Source organism: Doryrhamphus excisus, chromosome 16, assembly GCF_030265055.1.
Source record: "Doryrhamphus excisus isolate RoL2022-K1 chromosome 16, RoL_Dexc_1.0, whole genome shotgun sequence".
NCBI classification, from domain to species: Eukaryota; Metazoa; Chordata; class Actinopteri; order Syngnathiformes; family Syngnathidae; genus Doryrhamphus; species Doryrhamphus excisus.
Genome location: NC_080481.1, coordinates 3,971,350 through 3,991,794, shown reverse-complemented (window position 1 = coordinate 3,991,794; position 20,445 = coordinate 3,971,350). Strand labels below are relative to the sequence as shown.

At 42.0% G+C, this 20,445-nt stretch overlaps 1 protein-coding gene across 1 annotated transcript; it reads left to right on the top strand.

The window, feature by feature from the left end:
- Positions 1-13,544: 13,544 nt before the first annotated feature.
- Positions 13,545-19,355, top strand: LOC131104559 (uncharacterized). Its single transcript, XM_058051871.1, has 6 exons — positions 13,545-13,594; positions 15,624-15,695; positions 17,178-17,247; positions 17,378-18,454; positions 18,672-18,840; positions 19,042-19,355. Exons 4-6 carry the CDS (start codon positions 17,539-17,541, stop codon positions 19,169-19,171), a joined length of 1,215 nt encoding a protein of 404 aa, XP_057907854.1. The 5' UTR covers positions 13,545-13,594; positions 15,624-15,695; positions 17,178-17,247; positions 17,378-17,538; the 3' UTR covers positions 19,172-19,355.
- Positions 19,356-20,445: the final 1,090 nt, after the last annotated feature.

Genomic DNA, 20,445 nt, shown 5'->3' with positions numbered 1-20,445 from the left:
ATTTTCTCCATATATGGCACATGTGTGCCACGTCCAAAAAAGCACTCCACTCGCTCAGAGAAAAGCGATTTGGCATTTATGGAACACATTTAGTGTGATGTGCTTTATTGCTTGGCTCACACAACCGTTGTTCAAAAAAGCACTTTATTCGCTCTCAAATACATTGTGAGCAAAGGATGATACGGCTTGCATTGTAAACCAGCGGAAGGTGCCAGGAGGCTCATTCCAAGTGTGCCTGACGCAGCTTCTCAAGCCGTTCTATCTGCAACAGTTTCGTGTGGCTGAGAAGCACTGCTGTGGAGTTACAGCTAAAATGACAAAATGTGTTTCTCTCGCTGTGATAATGTATTTCAAGCAACCTATAGGCTTTGTGGTAAAAATTTTCTCCATATATGGCACATGTGTGCCACGTCCAAAAAAGCACTCCACTCGCTCAGAGAAAAGCGTTTTGGCACTTATGGAACACATTTAGTGTGATGTGCTTTATTGCTTGGCTCACACAACCGTTGTTCAAAAAAAACACTTTTTTCGCTCTCAAATACATTGTGAGCAAAGGATGATACGGCGCGTCAATGTGAACCAGCGGAAGGTGCCAGGAGGCTCATTCCAAGTGTGCCTGACGCAGCTTCTCATGCCGTTCTATCTGCAACAGTTTCGTGTGGCTGAGAAGCACTGCTGTGGAGTTACAGCTAAAATGAGAACATGTGTTTCTCTCATGTGATAATGTATTTCAAGCAACCTATAGGCTTTGTGGTATAAATTTTCTCCATATATGGCACATGTGTGCCACGTCCAAAAAAGCACTCCACTCGCTCAGAGAAAAGCGATTTGGCATTTATGGAACACATTTAGTGTGATGTGCTTTATTGCTTGGCTCACACAACCGTTGTACAAAAAAGCACTTTATTCGCTCTCAAATACATTGTGAGCAAAGGATGATACGGCTTGTCATTGTAAACCAGCGGAAGGTGCCAGGAGGGTCATTCTAAGTGTGCCTGACGCAGCTTCTCATGCCGTTCTATCTGCAACAGTTTCGTGTGGCTGAGAAGCACTGCTGTGGAGTTACAGCTAAAATGAGAAAATGTGTTTCTCTCGCTGTGATAATGTATTTCAAGCAACCTATAGGCTTTGTGGTAAAAATTTTCTCTATATATGGCACATGTGTGCCACGTCCAAAAAAGCACTCCACTCGCTCAGAGAAAAGCGTTTTGGCACTTATGGAACACATTTTGTGTGATGTGCTTTATTGCTTGGCTCACACAACCGTTGTTCAAAAAAGCACTCCACTCGCTCAGAGAAAAGCGATTTGGCACTTTGGAACACATTTAGTGTGATGTGCTTTATTGCTTGGCTCACACAACCGTTGTTCAAAAAAGCACTTTATTCGCTCTCAAATACATTGTGAGCAAAGGATGATACGGCGCGTCAATGTGAACCAGCGGAAGGTGCCAGGAGGCTCATTCCAAGTGTGCCTGACGCAGCTTCTCATGCCGTTCTATCTGCAACAGTTTCGTGTGGCTGAGAAGCACTGCTGTGGAGTTACAGCTAAAATGACAAAATGTGTTTCTCTCGCTGTGATAATATATTTCAAGCAACCTATAGGCTTTGTGGTAAGAATTTTCTCCATACATGGCACATGTGTGCCACGTCCAAAAAAGCACTCCACTCGCTCAGAGACAAGCGTTTTGGCACTTATGGAACACATTTAGTGTGATGTGCTTTATTGCTTGGCTCACACAACCGTTGTTCAAAAAAGCCCTTAATTCACCCTCAAATACATTGTGAGCAAAGGATGATACGGCTTGCATTGTAAACCAGCGGAAGGTGCCAGGAGGCTCATTCCAAGTGTGCCTGACGCAGCTTCTCAAGCCGTTCTATCTGCAACAGTTTCGTGTGGCTGAGAAGCACTGCTGTGGAGTTACAGCTAAAATGACAAAATGTGTTTCTCTCGCTGTGATAATGTATTTCAAGCAACCTATAGGCTTTGTGGTAAAAATTTTCTCCATATATGGCACATGTGTGCCACGTCCAAAAAAGCACTCCACTCGCTCAGAGAAAAGCGTTTTGGCACTTATGGAACACATTTAGTGTGATGTGCTTTATTGCTTGGCTCACACAACCGTTGTTCAAAAAAAACACTTTTTTCGCTCTCAAATACATTGTGAGCAAAGGATGATACGGCGCGTCAATGTGAACCAGCGGAAGGTGCCAGGAGGCTCATTCCAAGTGTGCCTGACGCAGCTTCTCATGTCGTTCTATGTGCAACAGTTTCGTGTGGCTGAGAAGCACTGCTGTGGAGTTACAGCTAAAATGAGAAAATGTGTTTCTCTCGCTGTGATAATGTATTTCAAGCAACCTATAGGCTTTGTGGTATAAATTTTCTCCATATATGGCACATGTGTGCCACGTCCAAAAAAGCACTCCACTCGCTCAGAGAAAAGCGATTTGGCATTTATGGAACACATTTAGTGTGATGTGCTTTATTGCTTGGCTCACACAACCGTTGTTCAAAAAAGCACTTTATTCGCTCTCAAATACATTGTGAGCAAAGGATGATACGGCTTGCATTGTAAACCAGCGGAAGGTGCCAGGAGGCTCATTCCAAGTGTGCCTGACGCAGCTTCTCAAGCCGTTCTATCTGCAACAGTTTCGTGTGGCTGAGAAGCACTGCTGTGGAGTTACAGCTAAAATGACAAAATGTGTTTCTCTCGCTGTGATAATGTATTTCAAGCAACCTATAGGCTTTGTGGTATAAATTTTCTCCATATATGGCACATGTGTGCCACGTCCAAAAAAGCACTCCACTCGCTCAGAGAAAAGCGTTTTGGCACTTATGGAACACATTTTGTGTGATGTGCTTTATTGCTTGGCTCACACAACCGTTGTTCAAAAAAGCACTCCACTCGCTCAGAGAAAAGCGATTTGGCACTTTGGAACACATTTAGTGTGATGTGCTTTATTGCTTGGCTCACACAACCGTTGTTCAAAAAAGCACTTTATTCGCTCTCAAATACATTGTGAGCAAAGGATGATACGGCGCGTCAATGTGAACCAGCGGAAGGTGCCAGGAGGCTCATTCCAAGTGTGCCTGACGCAGCTTCTCATGCCGTTCTATCTGCAACAGTTTCGTGTGGCTGAGAAGCACTGCTGTGGAGTTACAGCTAAAATGACAAAATGTGTTTCTCTCGCTGTGATAATATATTTCAAGCAACCTATAGGCTTTGTGGTAAAAATTTTCTCCATATATGGCACATGTGTGCCACGTCCAAAAAAGCACTCCACTCGCTCAGAGACAAGCGTTTTGGCACTTATGGAACACATTTAGTGTGATGTGCTTTATTGCTTGGCTCACACAACCGTTGTTCAAAAAAGCCCTTAATTCACCCTCAAATACATTGTGAGCAAAGGATGATACGGCTTGCATTGTAAACCAGCGGAAGGTGCCAGGAGGCTCATTCCAAGTGTGCCTGACGCAGCTTCTCAAGCCGTTCTATCTGCAACAGTTTCGTGTGGCTGAGAAGCACTGCTGTGGAGTTACAGCTAAAATGACAAAATGTGTTTCTCTCGCTGTGATAATGTATTTCAAGCAACCTATAGGCTTTGTGGTAAAAATTTTCTCCATATATGGCACATGTGTGCCACGTCCAAAAAAGCACTCCACTCGCTCAGAGAAAAGCGTTTTGGCACTTATGGAACACATTTAGTGTGATGTGCTTTATTGCTTGGCTCACACAACCGTTGTTCAAAAAAAACACTTTTTTCGCTCTCAAATACATTGTGAGCAAAGGATGATACGGCGCGTCAATGTGAACCAGCGGAAGGTGCCAGGAGGCTCATTCCAAGTGTGCCTGACGCAGCTTCTCATGTCGTTCTATGTGCAACAGTTTCGTGTGGCTGAGAAGCACTGCTGTGGAGTTACAGCTAAAATGAGAAAATGTGTTTCTCTCGCTGTGATAATGTATTTCAAGCAACCTATAGGCTTTGTGGTATAAATTTTCTCCATATATGGCACATGTGTGCCACGTCCAAAAAAGCACTCCACTCGCTCAGAGAAAAGCGATTTGGCATTTATGGAACACATTTAGTGTGATGTGCTTTATTGCTTGGCTCACACAACCGTTGTTCAAAAAAGCACTTTATTCGCTCTCAAATACATTGTGAGCAAAGGATGATACGGCTTGCATTGTAAACCAGCGGAAGGTGCCAGGAGGCTCATTCCAAGTGTGCCTGACGCAGCTTCTCAAGCCGTTCTATCTGCAACAGTTTCGTGTGGCTGAGAAGCACTGCTGTGGAGTTACAGCTAAAATGACAAAATGTGTTTCTCTCGCTGTGATAATGTATTTCAAGCAACCTATAGGCTTTGTGGTAAAAATTTTCTCCATATATGGCACATGTGTGCCACGTCCAAAAAAGCACTCCACTCGCTCAGAGAAAAGCGTTTTGGCACTTATGGAACACATTTAGTGTGATGTGCTTTATTGCTTGGCTCACACAACCGTTGTTCAAAAAAAACACTTTTTTCGCTCTCAAATACATTGTGAGCAAAGGATGATACGGCGCGTCAATGTGAACCAGCGGAAGGTGCCAGGAGGCTCATTCCAAGTGTGCCTGACGCAGCTTCTCATGCCGTTCTATCTGCAACAGTTTCGTGTGGCTGAGAAGCACTGCTGTGGAGTTACAGCTAAAATGAGAACATGTGTTTCTCTCATGTGATAATGTATTTCAAGCAACCTATAGGCTTTGTGGTATAAATTTTCTCCATATATGGCACATGTGTGCCACGTCCAAAAAAGCACTCCACTCGCTCAGAGAAAAGCGATTTGGCATTTATGGAACACATTTAGTGTGATGTGCTTTATTGCTTGGCTCACACAACCGTTGTACAAAAAAGCACTTTATTCGCTCTCAAATACATTGTGAGCAAAGGATGATACGGCTTGTCATTGTAAACCAGCGGAAGGTGCCAGGAGGGTCATTCTAAGTGTGCCTGACGCAGCTTCTCATGCCGTTCTATCTGCAACAGTTTCGTGTGGCTGAGAAGCACTGCTGTGGAGTTACAGCTAAAATGAGAAAATGTGTTTCTCTCGCTGTGATAATGTATTTCAAGCAACCTATAGGCTTTGTGGTAAAAATTTTCTCTATATATGGCACATGTGTGCCACGTCCAAAAAAGCACTCCACTCGCTCAGAGAAAAGCGTTTTGGCACTTATGGAACACATTTTGTGTGATGTGCTTTATTGCTTGGCTCACACAACCGTTGTTCAAAAAAGCACTCCACTCGCTCAGAGAAAAGCGATTTGGCACTTTGGAACACATTTAGTGTGATGTGCTTTATTGCTTGGCTCACACAACCGTTGTTCAAAAAAGCACTTTATTCGCTCTCAAATACATTGTGAGCAAAGGATGATACGGCGCGTCAATGTGAACCAGCGGAAGGTGCCAGGAGGCTCATTCCAAGTGTGCCTGACGCAGCTTCTCATGCCGTTCTATCTGCAACAGTTTCGTGTGGCTGAGAAGCACTGCTGTGGAGTTACAGCTAAAATGACAAAATGTGTTTCTCTCGCTGTGATAATATATTTCAAGCAACCTATAGGCTTTGTGGTAAAAATTTTCTCCATATATGGCACATGTGTGCCACGTCCAAAAAAGCACTCCACTCGCTCAGAGACAAGCGTTTTGGCACTTATGGAACACATTTAGTGTGATGTGCTTTATTGCTTGGCTCACACAACCGTTGTTCAAAAAAGCCCTTAATTCACCCTCAAATACATTGTGAGCAAAGGATGATACGGCTTGCATTGTAAACCAGCGGAAGGTGCCAGGAGGCTCATTCCAAGTGTGCCTGACGCAGCTTCTCAAGCCGTTCTATCTGCAACAGTTTCGTGTGGCTGAGAAGCACTGCTGTGGAGTTACAGCTAAAATGACAAAATGTGTTTCTCTCGTTGTGATAATGTATTTCAAGCAACCTATAGGCTTTGTGGTAAAAATTTTCTCCATATATGGCACATGTGTGCCACGTCCAAAAAAGCACTCCACTCGCTCAGAGAAAAGCGTTTTGGCACTTATGGAACACATTTAGTGTGATGTGCTTTATTGCTTGGCTCACACAACCGTTGTTCAAAAAAAACACTTTTTTCGCTCTCAAATACATTGTGAGCAAAGGATGATACGGCGCGTCAATGTGAACCAGCGGAAGGTGCCAGGAGGCTCATTCCAAGTGTGCCTGACGCAGCTTCTCATGTCGTTCTATGTGCAACAGTTTCGTGTGGCTGAGAAGCACTGCTGTGGAGTTACAGCTAAAATGAGAAAATGTGTTTCTCTCGCTGTGATAATGTATTTCAAGCAACCTATAGGCTTTGTGGTATAAATTTTCTCCATATATGGCACATGTGTGCCACGTCCAAAAAAGCACTCCACTCGCTCAGAGAAAAGCGATTTGGCATTTATGGAACACATTTAGTGTGATGTGCTTTATTGCTTGGCTCACACAACCGTTGTTCAAAAAAGCACTTTATTCGCTCTCAAATACATTGTGAGCAAAGGATGATACGGCTTGCATTGTAAACCAGCGGAAGGTGCCAGGAGGCTCATTCCAAGTGTGCCTGACGCAGCTTCTCAAGCCGTTCTATCTGCAACAGTTTCGTGTGGCTGAGAAGCACTGCTGTGGAGTTACAGCTAAAATGACAAAATGTGTTTCTCTCGCTGTGATAATGTATTTCAAGCAACCTATAGGCTTTGTGGTAAAAATTTTCTCCATATATGGCACATGTGTGCCACGTCCAAAAAAGCACTCCACTCGCTCAGAGAAAAGCGTTTTGGCACTTATGGAACACATTTAGTGTGATGTGCTTTATTGCTTGGCTCACACAACCGTTGTTCAAAAAAAACACTTTTTTCGCTCTCAAATACATTGTGAGCAAAGGATGATACGGCGCGTCAATGTGAACCAGCGGAAGGTGCCAGGAGGCTCATTCCAAGTGTGCCTGACGCAGCTTCTCATGCCGTTCTATCTGCAACAGTTTCGTGTGGCTGAGAAGCACTGCTGTGGAGTTACAGCTAAAATGAGAACATGTGTTTCTCTCATGTGATAATGTATTTCAAGCAACCTATAGGCTTTGTGGTATAAATTTTCTCCATATATGGCACATGTGTGCCACGTCCAAAAAAGCACTCCACTCGCTCAGAGAAAAGCGATTTGGCATTTATGGAACACATTTAGTGTGATGTGCTTTATTGCTTGGCTCACACAACCGTTGTACAAAAAAGCACTTTATTCGCTCTCAAATACATTGTGAGCAAAGGATGATACGGCTTGTCATTGTAAACCAGCGGAAGGTGCCAGGAGGGTCATTCTAAGTGTGCCTGACGCAGCTTCTCATGCCGTTCTATCTGCAACAGTTTCGTGTGGCTGAGAAGCACTGCTGTGGAGTTACAGCTAAAATGAGAAAATGTGTTTCTCTCGCTGTGATAATGTATTTCAAGCAACCTATAGGCTTTGTGGTAAAAATTTTCTCTATATATGGCACATGTGTGCCACGTCCAAAAAAGCACTCCACTCGCTCAGAGAAAAGCGTTTTGGCACTTATGGAACACATTTTGTGTGATGTGCTTTATTGCTTGGCTCACACAACCGTTGTTCAAAAAAGCACTCCACTCGCTCAGAGAAAAGCGATTTGGCACTTTGGAACACATTTAGTGTGATGTGCTTTATTGCTTGGCTCACACAACCGTTGTTCAAAAAAGCACTTTATTCGCTCTCAAATACATTGTGAGCAAAGGATGATACGGCGCGTCAATGTGAACCAGCGGAAGGTGCCAGGAGGCTCATTCCAAGTGTGCCTGACGCAGCTTCTCATGCCGTTCTATCTGCAACAGTTTCGTGTGGCTGAGAAGCACTGCTGTGGAGTTACAGCTAAAATGAGAAAATGTGTTTCTCTCGCTGTGATAATGTATTTCAAGCAACCTATAGGCTTTGTGGTAAAAATTTTCTCCATATATGGCACATGTGTGCCACGTCCAAAAAAGCACTCCACTCGCTCAGAGAAAAGCGTTTTGGCACTTATGGAACACATTTTGTGTGATGTGCTTTATTGCTTGGCTCACACAACCGTTGTTCAAAAAAGCACTTTATTCGCTCTCAAATACATTGTGAGCAAAGGATGATACGGCGCGTCATTGTAAACCAGCGGAAGGTGCCAGGAGGCTCATTCCAAGTGTGCCTGACGCAGCTTCTTATCCCGTTCTATCTGCAACAGTTTCGTGTGGCTGAGAAGCACTGCTGTGGAGTTACAGCTAAAATGAGAAAATGTGTTTCTCTCGCTGTGATATTGTATTTCAAGCAACCTATAGGCTTTGAGGTAAAAATTTTCTCCATATATGGCCCATGCGTGCCACGTCCAAAAAAGCACTCCACTCGTTTAGAGAAAAGCGATTTGGCATTTATGGAACACATTTAGTGTGATGTGCTTTATTGCTTGGCTCACACAACCGTTGTTCAAAAAAGCACTTTATTCGCTCTCAAATACATTGTGAGCAAAGGATGATACGGCTTGTCATTGTAAACCAGCGGAAGGTGCCAGGAGGCTCATTCCAAGTGTGCCTGACGCAGCTTCTCATGCCGTTCTATGTGCAACAGTTTCGTGTGGCTGAGAAGCACTGCTGTAGAGTTACAGCTAAAATGAGAAAATGTGTTTCTCTCGCTGTGATAATGTATTTCAAGCAACCTATAGGCTTTGTGGTATAAATTTTCTCCATATATGGCACATGTGTGCCACGTCCAAAAAAGCACTCCACTCGCTCAGAGACAAGCGTTTTGGCACTTATGGAACACATTTAGTGTGATGTGCTTTATTGCTTGGCTCACACAACCGTTGTTCAAAAAAGCCCTTAATTCACTCTCAAATACATTGTGAGCAAAGGATGATACGGCGCGTCATTGTAAACCAGCGGAAGGTGCCAGGAGGCTCATTCCAAGTGTGCCTGACGCAGCTTCTTATCCCGTTCTATCTGCAACAGTTTCGTGTGGCTGAGAAGCACTGCTGTGGAGTTACAGCTAAAATGAGAAAATGTGTTTCTCTCGCTGTGATATTGTATTTCAAGCAACCTATAGGCTTTGAGGTAAAAAATTTCTCCATATATGGCCCATGCGTGCCACGTCCAAAAAAGCACTCCACTCGCTCAGAGAAAAGCGATTTGGCATTTATGGAACACATTTAGTGTGATGTGCTTTATTGCTTGGCTCACACAACCGTTGTTCAAAAAAGCACTTTATTCGCTCTCAAATACATTGTGAGCAAAGGATGATACGGCTTGTCATTGTAAACCAGCGGAAGGTGCCAGGAGGCTCATTCCAAGTGTGCCTGACGCAGCTTCTCATGCCGTTCTATCTGCAACAGTTTCGTGTGGCTGAGAAGCACTGCTGTGGAGTTACAGCTAAAATGAGAAAATGTGTTTCTCTCGCTGTGATAATGTATTTCAAGCAACCTATAGGCTTTGTGGTAAAAAATTTCTCCATATATGGCACATGTGTGCCACGTCCAAAAAAGCACTCCACTCGCTCAGAGAAAAGCGTTTTGGCACTTATGGAACACATTTTGTGTGATGTGCTTTATTGCTTGGCTCACACAACCGTTGTTCAAAAAAGCACTCCACTCGCTCAGAGAAAAGCGATTTGGCACTTTGGAACACATTTAGTGTGATGTGCTTTATTGCTTGGCTCACACAACCGTTGTTCAAAAAAGCACTTTATTCGCTCTCAAATACATTGTGAGCAAAGGATGATACGGCGCGTCAATGTGAACCAGCGGAAGGTGCCAGGAGGCTCATTCCAAGTGTGCCTGACGCAGCTTCTCATGCCGTTCTATGTGCAACAGTTTCGTGTGGCTGAGAAGCACTGCTGTAGAGTTACAGCTAAAATGAGAAAATGTGTTTCTCTCGCTGTGATAATGTATTTCAAGCAACCTATAGGCTTTGTGGTATAAATTTTCTCCATATATGGCACATGTGTGCCACGTCCAAAAAAGCACTCCACTCGCTCAGAGACAAGCGTTTTGGCACTTATGGAACACATTTAGTGTGATGTGCTTTATTGCTTGGCTCACACAACCGTTGTTCAAACAAAGCACTTTTTTCGCTCTCAAATACATTGTGAGCAAAGGATGATACGGCGCGTCAATGTGAACCAGCGGAAGGTGCCAGGAGGCTCATTCCAAGTGTGCCTGACGCAGCTTCTCATGCCGTTCTATGTGCAACAGTTTCGTGTGGCTGAGAAGCACTGCTGTGGAGTTACAGCTAAAATGAGAAAATGTGTTTCTCTCGCTGTGATAATGTATTTCAAGCAACCTATAGGCTTTGTGGTATAAATTTTCTCCATATATGGCACATGTGTGCCACGTCCAAAAAAGCACTCCACTCGCTCAGAGAAAAGCGATTTGGCATTTATGGAACACATTTAGTGTGATGTGCTTTATTGCTTGGCTCACACAACCGTTGTTCAAAAAAGCACTTTATTCGCTCTCAAATACATTGTGAGCAAAGGATGATACGGCTTGTCATTGTAAACCAGCGGAAGGTGCCAGGAGGCTCATTCCAAGTGTGCCTGACGCAGCTTCTCATGCCGTTCTATCTGCAACAGTTTCGTGTGGCTGAGAAGCACTGCTGTGGAGTTACAGCTAAAATGAGAAAATGTGTTTCTCTCGCTGTGATAATGTATTTCAAGCAACCTATAGGCTTTGTGGTAAAAATTTTCTCCATATATGGCACATGTGTGCCACGTCCAAAAAAGCACTCCACTCGCTCAGAGAAAAGCGATTTGGCACTTTGGAACACATTTAGTGTGATGTGCTTTATTGCTTGGCTCACACAACCGTTGTTCAAAAAAAGCACTTTTTTCGCTCTCAAATACATTGTGAGCAAAGGATGTTACGGCGCGTCAATGTGAACCAGCGGAAGGTGCCAGGAGGCTCATTCCAAGTGTGCCTGACGCAGCTTCTCATGCCGTTCTATGTGCAACAGTTTCGTGTGGCTGAGAAGCACTGCTGTAGAGTTACAGCTAAAATGAGAAAATGTGTTTCTCTCGCTGTGATATTGTATTTCAAGCAACCTATAGGCTTTGAGGTAAAAATTTTCTCCATATATGGCCCATGCGTGCCACGTCCAAAAAAGCACTCCACTCGCTCAGAGAAAAGCGATTTGGCATTTATGGAACACATTTAGTGTGATGTGCTTTATTGCTTGGCTCACACAACCGTTGTTCAAAAAAGCACTTTATTCGCTCTCAAATACATTGTGAGCAAAGGATGATACGGCTTGTCATTGTAAACCAGCGGAAGGTGCCAGGAGGCTCATTCTAAGTGTGCCTGACGCAGCTTCTCATGCCGTTCTATCTGCAACAGTTTCGTGTGGCTGAGAAGCACTGCTGTGGAGTTACAGCTAAAATGAGAAAATGTGTTTCTCTCGCTGTGATAATGTATTTCAAGCAACCTATAGGCTTTGTGGTAAAAATTTTCTCCATATATGGCACATGTGTGCCACGTCCAAAAAAGCACTCCACTCCCTCAGAGAAAAGCGTTTTGGCACTTATGGAACACATTTAGTGTGATGTGCTTTATTGCTTGGCTCACACAACCGTTGTTCAAAATAGCCCTTAATTCACTCTCAAATACATTGTGAGCAAAGGATGATACGGCGCGTCATTGTAAACCAGCGGAAGGTGCCAGGAGGCTCATTCCAAGTGTGCCTGACGCAGCTTCTCATCTCGTTCTATCTGCAACAGTTTCGTGTGGCTGAGAAGCACTGCTGTGGAGTTCCAGCTAAAATGAGAAAATGTGTTTCTCTCGCTGTGATAATGTATTTCAAGCAACCTATAGGCTTTGTGGTAAAAATTTTCTCCATATATGGCACATGTGTGCCACGTCCAAAAAAGCACTCCACTCGCTCAGAGAAAAGCGTTTTGGCACTTATGGAACACATTTTGTGTGATGTGCTTTATTGCTTGGCTCACACAACCGTTGTTCAAAAAAGCACTTTATTCACTCTCAAATACATAGTGAGCAAAGGATGATACGGCGCGTCAATGTGAACCAGCGGAAGGTGCCAGGAGGCTCATTACAAGTGTGCCTGACGCAGCTTCTCATCCCGTTCTATCTGCAACAGTTTCGTGTGGCTGAGAAGCACTGCTGTGGAGTTACAGCTAAAATGAGAAAATGTGTTTCTCTCGCTGTGATAATGTATTTCAAGCAACCTATAGGCTTTGTGGTAAAAATTTTCTCCATATATGGCACATGTGTGCCACGTCCAAAAAAGCACTCCACTCGCTCAGAGAAAAGCGTTTTGGCACTTATGGAACACATTTAGTGTGATGTGCTTTATTGCTTGGCTCACACAACCGTTGTTCAAAAAGCCCTTAATTCACTCTCAAATACATTGTGAGCAAAGGATGATACGGCGCGTCATTGTAAACCAGCGGAAGGTGCCAGGAGGCTCATTCCAAGTGTACCTGACGCAGCTTCTCATCCCGTTCTATCTGCAACAGTTTCGTGTGGCTGAGAAACACTGCTGTGGAGTTACAGCTAAAATGAGAAAATGTGTTTCTCTCGCTGTGATATTGTATTTCAAGCAACCTATAGGCTTTGAGGTAAAGATTTTCTCCATATATGGCCCATGTGTGCCACGTCCAAAAAAGCACTCCACTCGCTCAGAGAAAAGCGTTTTGGCACTTATGGAACACATTTAGTGTGATGTGCTTTATTGCTTGCACTGTAAAAAATGTTTGTAAAATTGACAGCAGAATGCGGTAAAATCATGACATCATCAAAATGTCAACAGAAAAACAAAGAACCCCTGTTTATTTTACAGCTATTTCTTGTAAAATACAAAACAAGACAAAATAGTTATTTTTAAAGTAAAATTATGTGAAAAAAAGAAACTTTCTTTGTAGGATTGACAGATCCCTATAACTTAGACAAAGAAAACTTGTAATGCAATAAACATTACAATGAGGTCACAATTACAACATTAAAGTGTTAAAATAATGGATAATTTAGTTTTTACAAGAATAAACTGTAAAATTTAAGAACATTTATTCATCTTATATACCTTGTTACACAAATTACAAAAGAGGCCAAAAGATTAAATCTATCACACGATTGAAAACTTGGCTGAAGGTTAAAAGCAACCTCTATGTGTTTTTTACAGCTTATACCTATAATACTGTTGTCACTGACTACAACAGGTACGACTAAACTCCTCTTGACTTATACCAAATACAAAAATAATAAAAATAAATTAAGGACATAGTGTGTTTGAGTCATCAAATTTTATAGTAATGAATGGATATGAATTAGAAGTAGCTATAAAACTAACATTTATCATCTTCACTGCTTTTCTCTTCAAAACCTAAACATTCTGATTCTTGAGCTTTCGTTTGAACACATCATAGCATTTTTGGAGGATATGCAGCGATCTCGTTCCTCATTTGACGGAGTCAACATTGAATGCATCATATGCAACGTCTCCTGGAGATTTCATCGCGGTTTAATCCACGTCCATCCGTCTGACAGCTTTGGAAGCGGTTGGAACACTACACAAGCACTGGTAAGTTAAATAATGCTTTTACAAATTAAACCGCTTATTAACTCTTTTGTCCTAAAGATAAGATGCTAGCTTAACATTCGTCCTGTTGTTGCTAACTTTCTGGTGCGAAGATCGCTAGCTCTCCTCTACGCAGTCACACATAAATGTTAACGTTCCTTTTTCTTAAATAATGGCTTTCCTGGGAAGTAGACATTCTGTCAGCCTGTGGTTTTGTGTGTAACTGCCAACATTTCATTTTTCTGTGTATTGGTCGTTCAGCTACAGCATTTGACGATATGTTCGTGTACACGTCTTTTGTTCGCTTTTCAAATTTTGGCGCTCACTGAATGCATAGCTTCTGTTAGCTCGTTTTCGCCTGTAGCTGTGTGTAAATGCATCAGCAGTGTAATGGTCAAAGGTAAATACTTGGTTAGCGGTTTTATTTAATATAATTAGCTGCAGTTTTCATAATATAACTCTTGACTCGTGTTTTTTTGTTGGTTTAAATTACTTTTGCTGTTGCTTAACGGCCACAGTTATCAAACGCTGGTGTATGCTGCCTTTACCTTAATTGGTAAAAATGATTACCTGTGCTTTTTGCAGTAAAACAATTGAGACAACAAGGGGTTATGTGCTGCATTGTAGAGTTCATAGGAACGAACCACATTGCATTTTCAAATGTGTCAGCTCTGACTGCAAGCGAACATTTTGTAGTTATGCAGCTTTTAAAGCTCATTTTTATCGTGTTCACAATGCTCCACATCCCTCTGTTATTGCTACAGCAGCTGTTAGTGACCTAAAATGCGCCATTTCCTTGTGTGAGCGCCAGTTTCACACAGTGAATGAACTTGTAGCCCACTTAAAGGAGCATATTGTTGAGGGGCGACCTGTGACATGTCCCATAGCTGGTTGTAAAAATATTTTCACTGTGAAATCCTCCTTTACGGCTCATATGTCCAGGAAACATAGAACATGCTTGATCGATAGCATAAGTGACATGTACAGGGAAACTATCCCTCAGACTACTGTTGTCAGCGCATGTGAAGATGCTCCTCAAAGCTCAGATAATACACAAACAAATGAAAGCACTGAAATGCCAGAGAATTTTAGCGATACCTATCTGAAGAATGTGTGTTTGTTCTACTTAAAACTACAAGGGCAGCTCCTTCTTCCAGCTTCAACAATACAGACGATTGTTGAGGAGATTCAAAATGTCCATGAGTTGGGTCAAAATTATACACTAGACAAACTACACTGTCTGCTAAAAAATGACATGTGCCTCGCGGATGATGCTATTGCCAAAATTTGTGATTGTATCAAAGATTCAGATCTGTTCTCTGTTTGCCATCAGGGACCAATGAGAACAATATATTCAAGAACTCAGACATTCAAAAAAATGTTTAAATACATAGAACCTGTCAAAGTACCGTTGGGAAATGATGACAATATGACACCACGGTTTGCTTACTATGTACCAGTTAAAGAAACACTAAATACCCTATTAGAATCCCACCTCTGGAAGAATTCAGTGTCACAACAGTCTTATGAAACAGATCCAGATGTTTTTGGAGACATAACTGATGGACAGAGTTTTAAGTCCAACCAGTTTTTCAGGGAGAACCCCGGATCCCTACAGCTAATCCTATACCAGGATGCATTTGAGGTTGTCAACCCACTTGGCTCCTCGAAAAAAAAACACAAAGTTGTTGCTGTCTATCTCTCTGTTGCAAACTTACCTGTCCATGTGCGGTCCAGTATTGATCACATGCCCCTTGTTCTGTTGTGTGTAGAGAGTGACATAAAAAAGTTTGGATGGTCAAAAGTTTTTTCAATGATGTTAGCGGATTTAAAAAATTTGGAGGAAAATGGAATAACTGGGGGAAATGAAACTGTGAAAGCAGCTGTTTACTGCATTGCCGGTGATAATTTAGGTTCACATGGCATTGGGGGGTTCAGTGAAAACTTCAGTCGTTCTCAGTATTTTTGCAGGTATTGTGAAATCACACGACATGAGTTTGAAAATAATGATCCTAATGGCTGTGGTTCACAGCGCACCCCAGAAAGCTACGATACTGCTGTTGGTGAGCTTGGAGAAGACTGCCAAGAAGTCAAAGGCATAAAGGTAAACTCAGTATTTAATGCTCTTAAAGCTTTTCATGTTTGCCAGCCTGGACTCCCACCTTGTTTGGGCCATGACGTATTTGAGGGTATTTTATCCTACGATGTTGCACTGTACTTGAAATACTTCATTAAGAAAAAGAAGTGGTTTACATATTCACTTTTAAACCGACGGATTAGGCAGTTCAAGTACAAAGAAGCTGATGCTCTCTCAAAGCCATGCACTGTCAACTCAGATGCATCCAAGCTCTCAGGCCATGCAATTCAGAACTGGAACTTTTTAAGATTGCTGCCTGTATTAATTGGTGACAAAATTGAAAATGCAGAAGATGATGTGTGGCAGTTAACTCTCCAGCTTAAAGATATTGTTGACATGATTTGCGCACAAAAGATTTCACTGTCACAGGTAGCCTATGTCGACATTATAATCCAAGAATATTTGGAATCACGACAGGGTTTATTTCCTGGAAATCCACTAAAACCAAAACACCATTTCCTGCGGCACTACCCCGCCCTAATATTGAAATTTGGCCCTTTAATCAGAGTGTGGACTATGCGCTTTGAAAGTAAACACGCATACTTTAAGAGATGTGCCAGGCACCTGAAAAACTTTAAAAACATCTGCCTTACTTTGTCAGAAAGACATCAGATGTTTCAGGCATTTCTTTCAGCAGGAACTGGACTCAGTCAGTTCCTGCAAGTCAAGGACAGTTGTACTTTTTACCCCAACCTGTACAGTGATACAATCAAACAAGCGGTGAGTGAATTTGGCTTTTCAGAACACAATACAAGTGTTTCCACAGAAATACAGTATAAAGGTACATCATATAAAAAAGGCCATTTCCTTGTGGCAAAAAATGAAGAGTCAATGGAATTTGGAGAACTTCTGATAATCTTAATTCAAAGTGATGCAGCTGTGTATTTTGTGATGGACATGCACAGTGCTAGCTACCATTCTGACTATCATCTGTACTCTGTGAAAAAACAGAGTACAAGGTTGCAGTGTCTTGACATAGACAACTTGGTAGATTTTTATCCGTTACCATCGTACATTTTCTATGGACACCAAGTCATTCCTCTGAAACACAGTGTGTTGTCAAAATAAGCACAATCTTGGCTTGTTTGTTGGGGAAAATACACTAAAGATACACACAGTGCGAATGCTGAGACAAAATGGCAACTTTTAAAAAGAGAAAACAACAAAAGTTTGTTTCAGATTTTTAGATGCAGAGAAATAAGTAGTTCACTACCGATTATGCACAACTGACTTGACTAAATGCTGCATTGCTTGTGTTCTCTAGTTTTTGGATCTGAAGAAAAGTATCATTCTTTTTCAATTACAGAAAATATGGACTTGGAGCAAACAAATCTCCGCATTGCCATCAATGAGGTCTTACCTGACCTTCCAGAAATGACAAAAGACATTCTGGAGGAAACCTTACAATCCCTAGGTGTGGAGACATGTGATGATTTTTGTTTTATTAAGGAGGAAGATTTGCTGTCAGTTCTGAGGCCAATTCAAGCAAGAAAAGTCATTGCTGCTTGGAAGTTGAGAAGTAAGCCAAGTTTAACAGCACAGACTGCAGCCACATTTGAAACAAACCTTTGTGCAAGTTAAATTTAACACATAGAAACATTTGCTTTTTGACTCAGAATTTTAACTTTTCTTGGTTGTGTGGTTTTCAGGCCAGGCTCCCGAAACAAGCAACTCATCTGTTTGTTCTTCTGCGGGACCATCCACACCTTTGCCAACCTCTTCACCCCTAAGTTCACCCTCAACCTCTTCCAACAGCAGCCCAAGCCCTGGCATAGACTGGGTGAATAACTATATCATACCATGGAATGTGATGCCAGAGGAAGTGATGCAGTCCCTCGAAAGAGGAAAACGACCAAGTCCACGGCTGAGGAGAGAGATGGTCCGAATTGTGGTCTGTGAAATGACGCAAAAACATTCTTGCATAAGTAAAAAGCACACCGATGTAGTTGCCCAGAGGATGGTGGCAAAATATCCTAAATCTCTTCAAGATGTAATTGAAGGGGACATCATTGGGCCAGGGTATCATTCTCTCGCCAAGCAAATGCAAAACAGGATGGAGAATGTCAGGCGGTCTACAACCCCCAAAATAAGAAAACGAAAGCATCGCTCTGAAGACTCTGACACAGAAGAGGTTCCTCAAGAACAGAGAGCAGTGGTCCAGGACATTTATGGGTGCATCAACTGGGAAGTAAAATTCCTGCCCCTTGGAGAGACTCTTGAGACACTGCAGCAGAAGAAAGAACAACTGAAGAAGATGTCTCAGCAGTGTGATGTGAATCCCCAGGAAGTCAAACGTCTAATGAAGTTGACTTTCTACATGCAGCGTAAACAAGTCAACCAGGGGGAAAGTCTGAAATGCCTCCTGGAGGAGTGGCCATTTTGGTTCAGGGAAGTTGGCATGGAGGCCCACTTTAAGGCACTCACAGGAATCAGTCTCAAAGAAACCTTCACACAAAATGTGGATCTGAAAGGGAAACGGCTCCTGAATTACTTGAATACTGTTTGCTCGAACAAAAGCAAAACATTCCTCCAGTCCCTAATGAAATTGAAAACGGCAAGGGGTGAGCTGATTGGTTGTTCTGAAGATCTTAAGGAGATGGTGCTGCTTCTCCTGTCATGGTTTAATGAGAAGGAAGAAGCAATGTTCTGCTACGTGGAGGACACAAGCCTGGCAGTGGAGGTGCAGATGGATCAGATTCCCTTGACCCCCACCATTGTTGTGTGTGGTAAGTTCACATTTCCTGCTTCCTTGTCATTCTTATATTATCTGTTTTGCATTTAACAAGTCTTCTCTTTCCTGTATATTTGTACATAAATTCTTGTTGCACATAACATTTTATTGCTTAACTAACCTTTAAGGTTGAGAAGCAAATGTGCTCTGTAATTTTTCCAAAATGTTTGTTTACATTTTTTGTAAAAGGTTCTTTTTGTTGTTGTGTTTAGGACGGTCTTGCTTTTCATCAACACGCTTCATGCTGAGTGTGGATCGAAACATCGTGCATGACAACATCCCTTCCTTTGTTTCCGTCCTGTGCTTGCTGTTTGGGAGCTATTACTGTTTTAACATCCACTATCCATCGGCGCTGGCTTCAACCCTGGAGTTTATGCAGAGGTATGTCCTATTAATAGACTTTATGCGTCATTGTAATTTATTTGAGCTGACATACATCTGTCACCGTATGGGATTTATAGGACTTGTCATTTTTTACTGTTTTACAAGGCAATAGTCTTTAACTAATAGCTTTCAAAAAGCTGTGCTTTGAAGTAAACTTTTTTATTATTAATAAAGGTCCTGTTTTTCTCATATTTACAGATGTTTTTTCTCCATCAACCCAGAGAAGGGCACCAAAGTGGAGAAGACAACCACATCCCGCCTTAATGTGAACCCTAGAGTCATCACTTTGATTCGGGAACTTTCGGATCATGAGTGGCGTGATGTCTGAACTTGGACTAAACTGAGAAAGGCGACCCATGTGCCCCAATGATTGTTTTTGTGCTTTACTGTTGCCATGTTTGTCGACAGTCGTTACTAATTCATTCATTCATTTTCTAGCGCTTATCCCCACGAGGGTCGCGGGGGTGCTGGAGCCTATCCCAGCTGTCTTCGGGCGAGAGGCGGGGTACACCCTGGACTGGTGGCCAGCCAATCACAGGGCACATATAGACAAACAACCATTCACACTCACATTCATACCTATGGACAATGGGAGTTTGCATGTTCTCCCCGTGCATGTGTGGGTTTTCTCCGGGTACTCCGGTTTCCTCCCACATTCCAAAAACATGCTAGGTTAATTGGCCACTCCAAATTGTCCATAGGTATGAATGTGAGTGTGAATGGTTGTTTGTCTATATGTGCCCTGTGATTGGCTGGCCACCAGTCCAGGGTGTACCCCGCCTCTCGCCCCAAGACAGCTGGGATAGACTCCAGCACCCCCGTGACCCTCTTGACGATAAGCGGTAGAAAAATAATGAATGAATAAAATTTAATAAATTTCTGGAGAGACTATAAATGCATGTTTTTGTGTTTTCTGGCACTAATCTTTTAGCAAGATGACTCAAGAGGTGTAACTATATATTGATTTATTCAATATCAATTTAATATGATTTGAGCATATGATTTTAAAAATGTTTAGATTGTAATTTAAGCATTAAAATAGAAAACTGTTTATATGGCGGTAAAGTAAGTTTGTAAATACTGCATAATTTAGTAAATTTTAATAAATATTTGAGTTTAATTTGCAAAATATATCAGTAATATATATTATATCATATCAGTATTTTTAGTTTTTATTACAGCTAAACAATGTTTTTTGCTCAGTGTTTTTCCATAGGGTTTAATAGTGTTTGATGCAAAATTAACAACAATTTTCTGCAAATATTACATGAATAAAACGTGAAATAACAAAATAACCATGTTGATTTGACAAAAAAATTTAGCAAGTTTGACAAGATTCAAATGTATTCTTTCTGTAAATTGTAACAGTTTTAAACTGTAAAATTTACAGTTTACCCTGTAAGACTGTTTACATTTCTATTGTAATTTTTACAGGATTATTCTGGCAACCACAGCTGCCAGTTTTTTTCCGTAAAAACTACGGAATTTTTTTTACAGTGTGGCTAACACAACCGTTGTTCAAAAAAGCACTTTATTCGCTCTCAAATACATTGTGAGCAAAGGATGATACGGCTTGTCATTGTAAACCAGCGGAAGGTGCCA

Bases quoted from the DNA above. Each gene is read 5' to 3' on its own strand.
- LOC131104559 (XM_058051871.1), top strand. From the start codon at position 17,539: ATGCCAGAGGAAGTGATGCAGTCCCTCGAAAGAGGAAAACGACCAAGT. The intron at 18,455-18,671 runs GTAAGTTCACAT...TGTTGTGTTTAG, and splicing joins CCCCACCATTGTTGTGTGTG to GACGGTCTTGCTTTTCATCA. The intron at 18,841-19,041 runs GTATGTCCTATT...TCATATTTACAG, and splicing joins ACCCTGGAGTTTATGCAGAG to ATGTTTTTTCTCCATCAACC.